Source organism: Rhea americana, unplaced genomic scaffold, assembly GCF_003343005.1.
Source record: "Rhea americana isolate MKP2758 unplaced genomic scaffold, rheAme1 scaffold_64, whole genome shotgun sequence".
Taxonomy (NCBI): Eukaryota; Metazoa; Chordata; class Aves; order Rheiformes; family Rheidae; genus Rhea; species Rhea americana.
In genome coordinates, this window is record NW_028186801.1 from 3,969,559 (window position 1) to 3,985,269 (window position 15,711).

A 15,711-nucleotide genomic window follows, 5' to 3' on the forward strand; every position below is an offset into this window, starting at 1 on the left:
GCGGAGACGCTCTCCGAGACGCCCCGGCGTTCCGCGGCGCTCCGGGAAACACCCCGGCAAACCGGCCGCGCGGTGCTGCGCGCGCCGAAGCGGCTGCGAAGCCAAAAGGCAGCCCGCGGCTGAGCCGCAACTCGGAGTTTCTGCCCCGCGCACAACCACGATGTTCGTTTTTCCTCTCTAATGGGACGGAAGTTGATGGTTTAGAAGATTCTGTGAATAAAAATCCCAAACGTATTTTCTGAACGGAAATGTTATCTAAATGGACATTTTCACACTTGCAAGTCTGAAGCATTTATTTCAGTTTGAAATAGCCCCGAATCCTTTATTTTGCATGGAGACTTCCAGAAAGGGAACAGTCTGTCAAGAACGGTCCTGTCCCGCTTTGCTTCAGCAAGGTGCTGCATGTGGAAGGCACGCAGATCGACACTTCGCTCGCTCCAAGAAACAGCTTTCTGGGCTCTTCTGTGAATTCTAGACCGGGCAAGAGCGCTAACAGGAGACCACCCGATCTGCAGGGCCTCAAATCTAGCTTCATGAGAACCTATTTGTTAACCAGTATTACCTCATTTTACAACACGCTGCACTGATGCAACTAACAAAGAGGAAGAAAGCGAAGTATTTCATATGTTCAAAACACTAAAAGCACTCATTGCTCAAACGAAGGCAACCATTTGGAAAATACTTCATGGAAGTGACAATTTATGCAACTGTCAAGAAAACACTGTAATGACTTTTTATATACCATTTCAAAAAATTGTTAAAAATATACATTGACGATAAGATATGCATGACTACTACACTTCTGTAGGCTGAGGAATAAAGACTTATTAATGTTCCCCAGTGCTAGTTTCTCCTCAACTTGTAACTGTAGTGCCCCTAAAATGAAATATACAATTCAAACAGCAAAAGATGAAGATTTTAATTCAAATGCTCCTAGAGACTGGGATTTCATTATCTCTAACTTACAGCTGAAAGGATATTTAAACTAGTACCTCCTATACTTACATTAATCTCCAAAATCATTATCTTCTGCATTTAGAGTTTCCAAGTATGTTACTATTTCAATCTTTTATGTTGTTCAAGCTTCAGAATATTTTGAAATATAAAATTCTCTTTTAAAATCATCATCATCACAGGAAGAAAAGGCACATTCAACCCAATGAGAAGGCAAGACACAGTCTTCCACATGCCAAGGACATAAGCAGCTACTACTAGATCTCTACTGCTACCATTAAGGAAATTATTTTTATACCTCTATCATTATGTTAAACTACACAACTAAACAGATTGACCAATTTTCAGTTAACTGTAGCATTAGTTTTTATCTTCCTTTATCCAACTGGTAAAATATTGGATTGGGTAGACTGGCCATCTGACTGCACTGAGCTTATTTGTGTTCAGTGTACAAGACGGTCCTCTAGGAAGGGCCCCTCAAGTGTGGAAGAGGAAGAAACTGGCAGCCCAGGGACCATGAGGTTGTGGAATGAAGCACAGAAAGAAGTCACCTGTGCAAAGCTGTGACTATGCACATTAAATAGATAGAAAGAACAAACTTTCAGCTATAAGTTTATCAATATAAATTAAGCATAAACATAGTGACAGAACCCAAATGAAATCTTAATGATTTCTGATGCTAAAATCTTGCCCAGAGTTAGAAAAAGATCAAAAGTCACAGAGACACTTTTGGCATCAAAAAGAGCACCAAATCTTTAATTGAATAGCAAGCCTCTCCATATTATTTCAAAATCTGAAGAGGTAAAATATAAGGTCTGTAAATACTTGTAAAATACTGTGTCCGAATCAGTTAACAATTCTTCCAGAAAAACTACTGTATTATTAAATCTTGGCTGGCTTCTTCCCAAGCTCATAAATAAATACTATTAAAATGCGACAGGGTATACACGAAATCAAGACAGTTTCAAAAAACCAGGGAACTCATTAGGAACATCATGTATTTTAAACAAGTAACAGTAGAAATTCAACAGTCAAAACCAGAATTTAGCTCAAGTCCTCAAAAAGCTTGTGCAAACATTCAAAGCAGCTTCAAAGTTTACTGCCAAGACACTAAAACATGCAATGCTGCACTTTCATGCTTTAGTCTAATGGATTTAAAAAAAAAAAAAAACTCAAAACACTAGATTTCAAGATAAGTATTAAAACACAGGGTCATTTATGGGGATGGTCTGACTAAACAGACTTACCTGTTCACAGTAAAAGGTTGTCGAGAGGGTTGCTGCTTTGGCATACATATTATGCTTGGAGAGCTTCTGTTGGGGCTGCCTAACCCTGAACTGCTCATGCTGTTTGTCCTGCTGGGAATTCCAATGCCCTGACCAACCTGGGAGTGGTTCATCATATTCCTAGGATTCATAGGCAATATCCCCCTGAAAAAGAGAAAACATTTGAAAAGATGAATCTGTACAACAGTATTTGGTTATTCATTTAAGTTACGTACGACAGACTTTTAGGTGTTGCAACTCAATTTGTGATGAGCATCAATGCAGCATGTTTGGGTTATTACTTCTCTGTAATTAATGCAGTTTTTTGATTTCTTCAGCAATACTAGTTGTCCCATTACATACTAATCAATTCCTCGGTCAGGTTTTATATAAATATTTAAGTATTATGAATTTGAAAAGGAATTGCAGCTTTTTTTTTTTTGAAAATGAGTGCTTCAGACCTATTACCTTAAAATCCTAAGCTGTGAATGACATGCATATAAAAAATTTTAATCACATATTTACCAAAACAGCCAAAAACCAACATCTTACATTCTGAAGCAGAATTTGCCAGCAACATCTCCTGCTTACAAAATCAAATACCGTCTTACAGTAGGTAAGCCCTATCTTACTGTTTTACAGTATTGTTTTCCCGACATAGATCACAATACATAGAAAATTTTTCTTCTTTATTAATTAGACTCTAACGTAGCTGAGACAACATTCGCAGAACACTTGAGAAGTGCTCTGCAGAAAGACACGACTGCAGAAATATTGGCTATCAATAAATACCTGCTCGGAGATGGAGGCGTGTGAAGTGACATTGTTGGTACCCCTGTTGTTGGCGTTACGTGGCTCGGTAACTGAGTGCCTTGTGATAAGCTGCGATTTAACTGAGGGGTATTGTTGCTCATTCCCCTCATTGGAAGGCCTAGTGCACCTATTGAGAAAAAATTCAGAGGGGTGGAAATATATAGGAACAAAGGAACAAGTCTTATCCATCTAGTGTAGATGGAAACAATTTATGCTGACAACCTTAAAAAAAAAAAAAGTGCAAAGACTGAAGGAAAGTGCAGTGTAAAAACTAAGTCCTTGTTTGCATGATAGAATCCCAATTATCTCCAATATAGTCCTCTTTTTGTTAAACTTTAGAAAGGTGCTTTAAGAAATTTCTTTATCTGAGTCACTAATCAAATTTCATTTCCTTTGAGATGTGGACTATAAAGGAAGGGTTTAGGTTTAGATTTTTTGATGAGGACACGCAAATCTATGTATTATCTCAGAAAGTTGGCAGCATTTTTAAAAAATTAGCATCTTCACTGAATACATAGATTAATTACTTTTGAATAAGCTGATACATATTTGGCCAGCATTTAGAACACTGCTCTGTTTCATTAAAAATGAAGCAAATTTTTTATTAAAAAAGAAAATTATGAATATATAATTCTCCATAACATTTTTTCTAGGACACCACCACCTTTTTTTTAGGAAAGCTCCTTATAAAGTTTAAGTTGCTGCTCTATGATAACAGAACTTCAGTGTCTATGATCACATCAGGTCTAATATTCTGAAAACTGAAAGCAAGTAGGACTTTAACTGCCCTGTACTAACAATTAAAAATATACAGATGACTTAACAGTGATCAGTAATATTCCCTACACAAGCATTTACGTGTGACAGAATAAAATAAGCACTCTGGTGAGGAAAAAAAATCACTTTAAATAAAAACAAAAATACCCAATTAGCTGCCCTATCTGAAAATATGTCTGAAAACTTTATGAAATTTCTCACCATTCTTGCATCATTTTTCTGTATTTATTAAGTTTTGGAATTACCTCCAAAGACAAGAAAAAGCCATTTAAGGCAACCTAGCAATAGAAACAACTTGGCACATAAAATGTGATAGCTCCAAATATCTCTTCTATTGGTTTAGCATCAGGCTGCTGAGGTAGACTCACAGTCAGAATTCAAAATCTTATCTTACAGACAAGTTACATTAAAAGTCATGATGAATCAGCACTCTCTGCTGATAGATAACCCTGTCAGAAGAGCTGAATATACCAGTGTAAAAGATGATTAAATACTAAAAATGCAAAGAGCGGATACAGTGTGTTTGCTCAGGTTATTACCATGGACAAAGTCTGAAGAAATCTCAAAGATCTTAAGCTTTCACACTTCGAAAATTGTTGTTTTTCCACTGTTCTATATTACAATTCTCAATTTAGGACTTTTGCAATGGGAAATTTTGATAATCTGAATGTACAGAAATAAATTTGAAGGTTAAGTCGTAATGTGGCTCACTATAACGAGCCTTGTAAGATTCATTAAATGCTAATTATATTAAGGTCTTTATGGCAAATATTTTGGCAATTTGCTGCATCAGAATAATTTCAATGAGCATAAATACACATTACAAATAATATTTCACACTGATTAACAATTAGGTGGCATTTTAAAAATAAAATGGTAAAGCAAAACATACATTTATGAGCTAAATACAGCACACTGAAAAACAGGATTACTGTATTCAAGTTAACTTTGTACAAACAGTCATTCCAACACAATCAATTTCTAATGAAGGTTATTTCTTGTTGGCTTTCTTTAAATTAGAATTTTTAATGAGTAGGGCTGTTACAGTAAAGTCAGACAAGTATGGGCAGTCACAATATTTACTATATAAAAATGCTTTTTTTTAATGCTTTTTTTCCACTTTTTGTTTCTTCTTGTTTTAAACAGAGACAAGGGATCTCCTGGGCAATGCTGAAGCCTGATCAATTAAGTGGCCATTTTTGCACCTAGAATTTAAGTTTGATTATGGTGATTCCATTCTATAATACAACGTCTTGCTAAATGATTGACAGCTACCAAAATACATGGGCATTAACAGCAAGTATTTTAGTTGCAACATTATCCTCAGCATAGCACATTTCCCCCTGCCCCTCTCTCTCAGTATTTGGAAGAGACTGAACCCTAATAATATCCACTTTCTTTTAGCCATTTATGTTTCCATGTTGTGATATCACAGGCATCACATCCAATTGATTGAACAAACTTGATGGAAAAAAAAAACAAAGAACTTAACCTTAGAAGAAACACCAAATTCAACTGTGATAAACAGAACGAAATGACTTCAGTAAGTATACACAGTAGAGCCTGGAAGGTTCAACAGTGCCAGATCTGGGACCAAGAAAGCCACCAGCCAACCATGACTATCAGACTGGCCAAAACTGATCATATCAATCTCACAAGCACAAGGAAGTAGCAGCTGATTTTACTTGGTTGCTCATCAACAGCCATTGAGATAAACAAAATCTCCCACACTTGCCAAAATACCCTGAAGATACTTTTCCTTGGTGTCCGTATCAGATGTGCTTGGCTAGAAAGTTGCAAACATTCACAAGAGTACAGTGGTAACGGATGTTCACAAACCTATTTTACTTGCATAACTATATTTAACTTATGTACTTGGAGTCAATCTCTGGAGGCACCTGTCTGTCAGCTACAATTTTGCAACTCTGGCACCTAAGTTAATGCCTAACATTAAGCAGTATAATTACCGTGTGTCTTCCAGAGCACTATTAGATACAGACTGGCAAATACAGAAAGAGACTTCAAGAGGTGGAAAAGAGCAACACAGAAGCAATCTTACTGGTATAAATCTTTTCCAAACATGAGTTGCCAAGCACATAGACAAGATTTAATTTGATCCCATGCAATGTAAAATATCAGTTATAATTTAAGCTGTTCCTTCTACTGCTCATCAGTAGTACTTATTTTTTAGTACTAGGCTCATCTTGGCCTAGCCTAGTTTCCTTAGAGTGATGGTTAAATCACACAAATTCTTTATACGATGATGGATTATAATTGGGATTATATTTAACAGCTATATGGATATTTAACAGCTATACAGTGTCAATATGTGACATTTTGCATACTAAAGCAATGCAAAAACGCATCCTCCAAAACAAAAATCCCAATCCACAATAAGACATACTAGGTCTTCTTTGTAATCAGCAAAAACCAAAACAATATGCATGTTCTCTGCCCAAAGAGCATTAAACTAAAACATCTTTAGCATAGAACAAACTTATCAAAAAAAAAAAAAATTCTTACTTTGTTGCCCGTATAAACTTGCCCCAAACTGAGACAGCTGACCTGATGTTGATGGTGATGCCAGCATCTAAAATAAATAAAAAAAAAGTTTATAAAAAGTTTATTAAAGACATGGATATATTATGCTATCTTGCCCTGAAGTTTCGTAACCGTATAATCATTTGCCAAAAAGATAAGCAAAAACCCCATCCCATTTTGAATCATCAAACATTTTAGATACCCCCAAAGTATCTGTATAGCAACAATTATAACAGACTATTCCATGCCAATAAAAGTCAGGAGCTTAGATGCATTAAAGATAACTTGCTTTTACTTTTGACAAGTAGCACNGGGGGGGGGACACCCAAACAAAGTAATATATTCCAGATTTTCTGCCTTTTTAACTAAGAGATGTGGCTTTACAGAAGAAGGAACACTCAATTATTTAAAACAGGTACAATTTATTTCCCCTGCAAAACATGTATCACACTTATTGTTAAATGTAGTAACAGCAAGTGTAAAGTTTCATATAATCAGCTGCAGAAACTAAAGGTGAAAAATAAGTGGCTAGCTAGCAGCAGTTATATAGAAACAGGTATGCATATCAGATGAGAAGCGAGTATGAGAATTTTTACATACCATCCTAAAAGCTAGCTTCTTGCTTGTATACACCATATAAACAGGTAAGATGTACAAATGTCAGATGATGTAATTCTTCCCATTCTTTTGTCGACTTTTGCACACCATATTACTAAATATTTCCATTATAACCTTCTTTGTCCATTTTTGCACAGCACACATTAAAAAAAACAGACAAACTAAAGAGACTCTACAGAACAGTAACAAAAAAGATCTTTTTTTAAAAAAAAACCCCACGCTCTATGAAGAACAAGACTAAGATCTGGGTTTGTTTACTCCAAAAAGAAGGCAACCGAGAAATGAATGTGACACCAGACTTCTGATCATAATTTTAAGATGAAAAGAATTAACTGCTTTCCATGCTGCTGCAGAAAGAGGAAGTATTAATGAATTTAAGTTGATGAACAGAAAATTTTGGCTAAATAGTCAGAAAAAACTTTGCGATCATAAGGACAGTTAAGCAGCAGAACAGATTACACTGACTCTTCAGGCAATCTCAACCCCTGAAGAACAGATTAGATGTTTATCAGTCAGGAGTAGCCTTTAGAGCAAGAAGGTGCATTCGTTGACTTGATCCCTCCAACTTGCAAAGGAACATGCTACCCATATGCTTACTGATCCATGGGCAAATGTCTGCTTGCTTACTACAATAGTCTGGTCTTAGATTGAACTGAAGAATTGTTTCAAGGAGAAGAAATGTCTGGATGCTTACATGTAATCGAATTTTAACCTTTTCTAACGTGAGAGTAAAGAATTCAAACAAAATAACTTTTACTATGATAAACTGTACACTGTTCTGTTGACTTAATTCAGACAAAGTTCACGCAAAACTTGACAGACTATAGAAGTGAGAAATAAGACATGCAGGGTAGACACTGAATATCACATCTGTGAGCTGCATAAAGTATTTATGATTTTCTTTTTTAATACATACAAAGGGAGTGAGTGGGAAAATAAAAATAGACAATTACTACAGGCTATCAATAAATGTACGAGAAACATCACCTAAAAAATACTATGCATTCACAGATACTTAGAACAACACACATATAACAAACAACCACAGAAATAAACATGCAACTCGCATATACAAAAGGCCTGAAATAGTAAGACAACAACTTCCAGCAGAAAAAGTATAGGCAGAAGTTGTGCCACACTGGATCAAAGTTCTGCTCTGTGAAGAACTGGCTGTGAGCAAAAGGACCATTTAAATAGCTATCAGTTACTTTGGTTTAGCACAGATATGGTAAAGTTCATTACTTGTTGATGTAGACATGGCTTATGTAGTCCAAAGAGGAGAGGATTTGTATATAAAAACAGATCAAAAGGTAGGTACACATTTCTAGCTAGAATTAGTCTCCTGTTAAACCCCTGATTTCACACAATGGTCAGGGAGGAATATCTCTTCCACTTCGTTTTGATCTCAAAGGAATCAAGTTCATTCATACCGAGACTGATCTGCAGTGTGAACCAAGGTGTTATGAAAAGGAGAGAACCAGGAGGTACACTTCACAAACACACTCCTTGTCCAAACTAACAAGTTTGTTAAGCATTGACAAAAACTGATAAAACAAGGTGATACAGTAGTTTTGGAAAAAAAAAAAAAAAAAAAAAAAAAAAGAAAAAAAAGGAAGGACAGAGAAGTAAAATGTTGAGGGAAAAAAATTGAATTTTGACACTAGGGAAAATCCTAGAACGTGAATTACGACATGACAAATTACGATTCGCTTGAAAGAATAACGTATACAGAGTTCCAAGACGCCCCCAGGGACACAGAGACGGGCAAGAGCAGCAGCGACGAGCGGACACAGAGACCCAAATGGCAGCCACAGAAGCAGCTTTGGGATAGGTAAGTAGAACAACTTAAATCAAAAAGAAGATCCCATAAAAACACTTGCTCTGCCACAGCATATCTCTATGACAGGTGTAAGATAGTACAAATCATAGCATTAAAATATTGATAATGTTAATTTGGATACCAAAAAACGTCTCAGACTTAAGAGATATTAAATTATTTGAAAGAGAGGAAAACAAGATCCAATCTGTTCTACACTGATTACTATCCCATTTTTAAATCTAATTAAAAGAAAAATAGTAAATAACATTTAATGAATAATACTTATTAGAAATTGGATTTCCTTTTGAAACATTACAAAGTAGGTCACATGTATTGTGTCATTTGCTTTTACATGAAAAGTTAAATTCAAAATGACTTGTACAGAAACCCTTATAGACAACCACAAAAAAGACCAAGTAATTCAATAAGCTGAACAGAACTAGCTTTAAAGTCATAACATACTTAGAACATCAAGGGTAATAAGCCTCAAGAAGAAAGATGAAATTAAGAACAATTTTGGTGGATCTGCTCCAGAAAGAATAAATGCAGCATTTCTCAAATCACATGAGGAAGGAAATGCTGCATGGATATAGCTCTTATTCTATCTCTAGCTTATTTTGCAAAATGCCAAAAACCTCACCAATATTCACTATTTTTTTTCTGTCATAGACAAGTATGCAGCAGTCTAAAATTCTGCCCTAATTTTCTATTTACATACCATTTAGGTCAACAATAAAACCACCAAATTAGCCAAAACATTATTTGCATTCGCAGTCCCTGAATCATTATTACAGCCTGCTTGAACTTAGTCTGCCGCAGATACTAAAGATGCAAGATGAACACTGTCAACACTATCACTAACCCTCCTTCCAGCAGTCTGGAATTATTCAATTATTCTACTTGATTGCACTAGTGGCCACAGGATAAATAAAATAGAACAGTTCTCCAAATGCATACTTAAAAAGGTGGCTATAAGTCACCTCGAATTTCTGTTAGTCTACACCTGCCAAAGGTCATGACGAGCCTAATAAAAACTAAGGCAGCCTAGGACATAAGGTCACCAAGGCACCTCCCAGCTGGTAAGAGCCTTTAAAGCTTACCCAATTATGTCAATGCTTTAGGAAAAAAGAAATGCTAAAAACTGTATCGGTAACAGCCTACGAGAACTAAAACTCAACAAATTACTGAAACCACGTCAATGAAGAGCATATTCCAGTAGTACGTATTTAGCACCAACATTTTTAAATGAGCGACTAGGCACCTTCTACCAGAGTAGAAGTGCTAAACTAGCTTACGACACCAATAGCTTTTGCTACAGACGTACAAAAAATCCACTCCAAGTCCTGATATTTGAGTTTATTCCATTTGGTAGTGGTTAACACCTACAAAAAAAGAGTTGTGAAATAACACAGCAGTTTTCTTCTTATTCTAACTCAGTATGATTTAATTAAGCAAATTATTTCAGTTAGCCTTCTTTGCACGTGCCATTAAAAGAGAGAGGATGCCTAAGACTTGCATCTCCAGTAGGCAAAGACACAAAGAAGCAAATAATACCTTGTGCAACATGAATGCAGAATGCATTTTATTCTACCGTCATACTGAAGAATCAATATTCAATATTTGCATACTGAAGGACTTGATGATAATCAACTAAGATGAGAAAATCAATTTACTCACAAGTCTCAAATGATCACAGTGCAATTCTGACCATGCAAGATTCTGCTTCTAAGCTCAAATCAACTGATGATCCAAGTAGATGGCTCAATTTCTATGGATTGGCCCACACCAGAAGCAAGCAAGCCATAGTGCACAAACAGACAATTTCCTATCCCTAATGATTAACTAGTTTTTAATGTACCTGCTTTCATTAGTTCTTGATGGGTTTATTGCAGTAAGTGTATTTAGGAGTGCCAGCATCTATCCTGAAAGAGAGGGACCAACGGTTGCTTGTATTTGCAGGAAGTGTGGAAAAAGCAGCAGCTTCCTAAACTCCCTCAGGAGACAGGTCAGGCTGCAGGAAGGTTGGAGGAGGCTCAGCAGTGCTAGGTTAGAGAGCTCCCACCTCCGTCCTCTCCTGCAGCATCCTGCCTCTTCCAAGCTAACTGCCTGCTAACTGCGGGGCAGCTGTGTGTCACCATAACTGCCAGGGCAGCACACCTAGGCACGGATGCACAAAGAAAATTCATTAAAGCAGCGCTCCTACAAAAGCCACTACAACATGCGGTTATATCCTGAAGCCACTTTCTTAAACGCAAAGTAAGCTGAAGCTTAAAATACATTAAAATACTAAATAATATTAAATAAAATACTAATAATATTAAAATACATCGGCATGGGAAAGTCAACTCCCCAAAGCAAAACATGTTAGAATAAGCAAATAAGTCCAAGTAATATCTGGGCTGATAAATGATGGCTTTCTCACAGGTGCAAACATAAGCATCATTTCGTATTTGCACTACTTTATTTCTGGCATCCGCCATCTGTGCTGTACTACTTAATAATGACACAGCTGACCCACAGCTTCAAAAGGAAAAAACATTATACCACACTCAAAAAAAAAAAAATCAAGCCTACAAATAACTGATATAAATTAGACTTCTTACCATCAGTTTAAAATTTAGTACTATTGTTAGTCCTACACTGTATTACACAGTATTTTTATACAGTATTCATAAAATTCATGCATTTTAAGGAAACTTTTCCAAATCTCAAAAACAAGTATTAATGATGAAAATTCTGAAAATCTGATATTTGGAGGGGGTTTATTTGCAAGCGCTTTATTTATTTATTTATTTATTTATTTTAACTAATATACATTATTGACTGTGAAATAGAAAAACAAACACAAATACTGAGAGGTATGTGGTATTTATTACAACTTTCAGATATCATCATTTAAGTTTGTGATCTCCTGCCTTAACTGGCCCTTGGGAAGCACGCTGAGTAAGTAATGCACTGCAAGCGGCACATTTTGCATTGAACCTATCTGGAAATTCTCTGTTGCTGGTATCTTTATCTGAAGATCTTAAAGATGCTGCCTTTGAGTCGCAATGACATTAACTGATGGTGTTAATGATGGTGCTTAACGTGGCTATTAAATTAAAAATTTAAGAATGATTCTCTCACTATAGAAACATGCAGTTTGAAGGTATGATAAATTAATGAGCCAAAAGACTACAGAAAACTTGTCACAAGATGCTACAAAATAGTTCCATGAGCATTTAAGTACTAGGACGACAAAGAAAATATTTTATTTTAAATAAATAGCTATCTGCATACTGAAACTTAAAAACAAACAAACAGACAAAAAACAGAGACTGAACATTTAAAACACCAGTATTACAATCGAGTAAGTTCAGCAAGCTGAATTATTTTATATGCAACCATAACCTCCTCCCATCTTGTTAAGTGGAAATCTATTGAATATGGCTCTTTGATAAAATACAGAAACACCACTTAGCACAGTGATTTAGCTGTTCTGTAAAACATTAATTCTAAATACCATTGAGTTTATATTTAACCACTGCAATCAGAAATGAAATTTATTTCTTTGTAACATATATTTCAGATCACTTACTTTTTAATCTGAAATAACTTAAAATGTAATTCAGAGATACTTCTCCCTTGCAAATTGTATGGTAGAATATGAAAACTGCTTTTCTTCTCCAAGGAAAATAGTTTATCACATATTGTTTTATTCAACATCCTCATCTACATATATAATCTTAAAAGTGAAATAGTAAAAGTATGCATTTTGTATTCTAAACTTTTGGCTCCCCCTTTGTACTATGGAATTTTATTACAAAAATACAAGCGAGAAGCAGAACGACAAAAGTTTCTGATAAAGCTGTACTACATTAAAATACATGAAAACTCTCTCAATATACACATTTTTTTTTAATTTCAACCCACAAAAGTTCTTTCAACTGTTTTCGAATAATGGCATTTCACCTTTTCTTCATTTAAGTTTGTTTTTACTTATTTTACGTATATTATGTACTGACTAAAAGATGCCAAGTGAGGTTAATCACACTCTGGGAAGGTAAAGTGTTATTCCATTGCTTTGCATGTCAACAATCTCTGACACTTCAGGGAAATAAAACTACTTTAATTACGAAATCTAATTTAATGTGAAGCAGCTCTATTGTACCAGCATTAGCATTAATGTCTCTACTGCTTCTGATACCAGAGGATTCCATGGGAATTTTTCTTAAATACTTGAGAACCACTGTAAGTACTCATCTGAACATAAAATTACGACTCCGACTAAGCTAATAGACTCTCATACAACGACTAAGGCAAATGCTAAGCAAGATGTCTTGGGCAAAGATAACAGGTTTATTCAGAATGCTAACAAACAGCTTTAGAAAGTGCACAGATCAAGCTGGAATGGTGTGGTATGCTGCAACCCTAAAAACAAAGCTGTCTCCAGAAAATGTGACTGAACACATTTAGTTTCCTGAACTTTGCAAGACTCTGGATCTCAGGCTCCATGGTAACCTAAGTCTTGTTTCAGGGTTCTAATTACTGTAAAAGTACTACCTCTTTATGAAGCTATATGTTTGAAAACACAGTAGTACTATGTAATTGGTCTACAAATTACTTTAACAGAGTTTTTTTTTTTTTTTTTTTTTTTTAAGAAAAATACAAAAAAGGAAAAGGGTTTTGATAAAAGCTTCAGAACACCCCTGCTCTATGATGAGTGCTGGGTCCATCACAAGATGGAAGCATCAACGTTTCCCTTCATACAAGCGGATATGCAACTGTCTTAACAAAGGGCACAAGAATTTACTCATACTACAGATCATGCTCTTATTCTGTAAGGAGGGAAGATCTATTGAATCTTAGAATCCATGAGCAGGCACCCAGAAACAATAACTCATTTCATAGTACTTCATAACCAAATATGAGGATCTCTTTCTTCAGGAATGGTAATGTTAGGGAGCCAGAGTAACAGTTGTGATGAGCCAACTCTAACCTGTAGGCTAGATATTGCTTGCCTCAACGTTAAAAATACATTCGATTTCATAGAAGTCATGCTCTGAAAGAACTGAGCTGCGAAAGGACATCAAATGTTAAAGTCTAGAATTTGCTAAACCATTTTCCAGAGAAGAGAAGCAGGTTGATAAACAGACCCAAAAGAAGTGCAAATCAGAATTATTACCTCAACCCCTTTGTCATCTGTTGAGCAACTGGGAGAGAAAATGAATAGGCCCTGCATCAAGAAACAAACAAAAAAAGCATTCAAGCCCCCAAATTCTACTGGCTTTCCTCATATTTTGGCAGATTTTCATCAAAAGGCATGATTGCCTACAGTCAGATTTGTGATTGAGCTCCGAGCAAGGGAAACTCATGCAAGGCATACTTTAGCTACAGAACTCCTTATCACACACAGAGGTGGGTGATAAAAAAAGACTTCAAATGTGAATGGACAAATTCATGGAAGAAAAGCCCACTACAGATCTTGGTATGTAAAAAGATATCTCCTCCTAGTCAGAAGCCTCTGAGCAGCCAAAGACTAAAGGCTGGACATACATTCTGAGGAACCAGGCTGCCCTGTTCTTATGTTCTCCCACAGGTATCTTCAACAGATTGGACCACTACTGGGCTAGACTGGCCAAGCCTCATGTGGCACTTCTTGTATTCTTATACATGAGCAATCAAAGAACGTGAGACTAAATGGGACCAATCTATTCTCACAGCTGACAGTTTTTTGCTTATCTAAAAATAGTAGGTTCAAAAATATAGTAGGCCTTTAACTTTCCAATGTATACATTATAACCCCCTCAACAGAGGTTACTCACACTATCCAAATTAAAACACACGTACCACCTTTTCTGCACAGTGATTGTGCTGAACATCCAGACAGCTCAATTAAGTTGACTAAATTAGCTGCACCTAAGCTCTAGAAGCAGTTTGTGGGCATAGTATGCACGACGTTGTCAACTTAAGTCACAGAAACACTTAAGTTTCAAGTCCAATCTTAAACTGTACATTTTCCCCAACTGTTCCCTTTTTCTGCATGTTCTATAAAACATCTTTGCAATTTCCTTGCCAAAAAGATTGTTGAACCGATTATTACACAGTGACTCTAGTGCAACGACATTCATAAAAAAGCATTCAGGGATCTATCATGTTCCATTTACCTACTTATCACAGCAAGGTTTCTGATGACTATAAAAACATTCAGTGACTCAAGGTAAAGCCATTCATTTACTAAAAGGAAAGCATCAGATGACTGGAGTAGAATCTAACATAAGTGACCACTATTTTGTGCCTAAAACAATAGGCCTATGCAGCATCCGTCTGAATTTGGCGGTGAGTGCACAGATCAGTAACATGCAACTTACGCATTTCAACTATCTTATCAATCTTGACTGTCTGTAACCATATTCACAGAGGGGGAAACAAGTTATTAAAACTTTGTTTTTAGTTAAACTGAAGACTCCAAAATATAAATAACATCTCCTTACTTATTTTCTAATATTTGTTCCTGCCTGAAAAGTCTTCAAAGTTTAAGACAGGAATTTGGCACCCTCTATATAGTTTACTTTGCCTTCATGCAAACATAATTCTTTTAAAACTCAAATTAATCAAAGCAACAAGTCACAAGAATACTACAGCAATGTGCCATAAAAATTGCTTATTAAAGGCATAAAATATTTTTTCAATTCTTTTTCAAATAGGTCCTAAACGTGTTCTTAATCAGAACTATTTCTTAATACCATTAAAAACCCCTACAACTCAGATATTGAATGAAAGTAAGAAAGTCCTCCTCAAAAACTCCCATTCCAGGCAAGTTTGTGTGGTCACTGCACTCAACCTGAAAACAATGCCTCTTCACAAGAACAGGAACCTCACAGCAAAAAAAAAAAAAAAAAAAAAAAAAAAAGAAAAAAAAAAAAAAAAAAAAAAAAAAAAAAA

The 15,711-nt window shown here is 35.7% G+C and overlaps 1 protein-coding gene across 6 annotated transcripts in view; it reads right to left on the bottom strand.

Annotated features, from left to right (window-relative positions):
* Window positions 1-15,711, bottom strand: part of CNOT2 (CCR4-NOT transcription complex subunit 2) — a 77,091-nt gene that overhangs the window by 20,014 nt on the left and 41,366 nt on the right. For 5 of the 6 annotated variants that reach the window (XM_085320558.1, XM_085320554.1, XM_085320555.1 and 2 more), the window contains 3 exons: window positions 6,333-6,399; window positions 3,012-3,159; window positions 2,202-2,384 (listed from right to left, as the gene is read on the bottom strand). In XM_085320558.1, the coding sequence (XP_085176684.1) occupies window positions 2,202-2,384; window positions 3,012-3,159; window positions 6,333-6,399 (398 nt within the window). The remainder of the gene's footprint in view (window positions 1-2,201; window positions 2,385-3,011; window positions 3,160-6,332; window positions 6,400-15,711) is intronic. The other variant, XM_085320560.1, reaches the window with a different exon arrangement.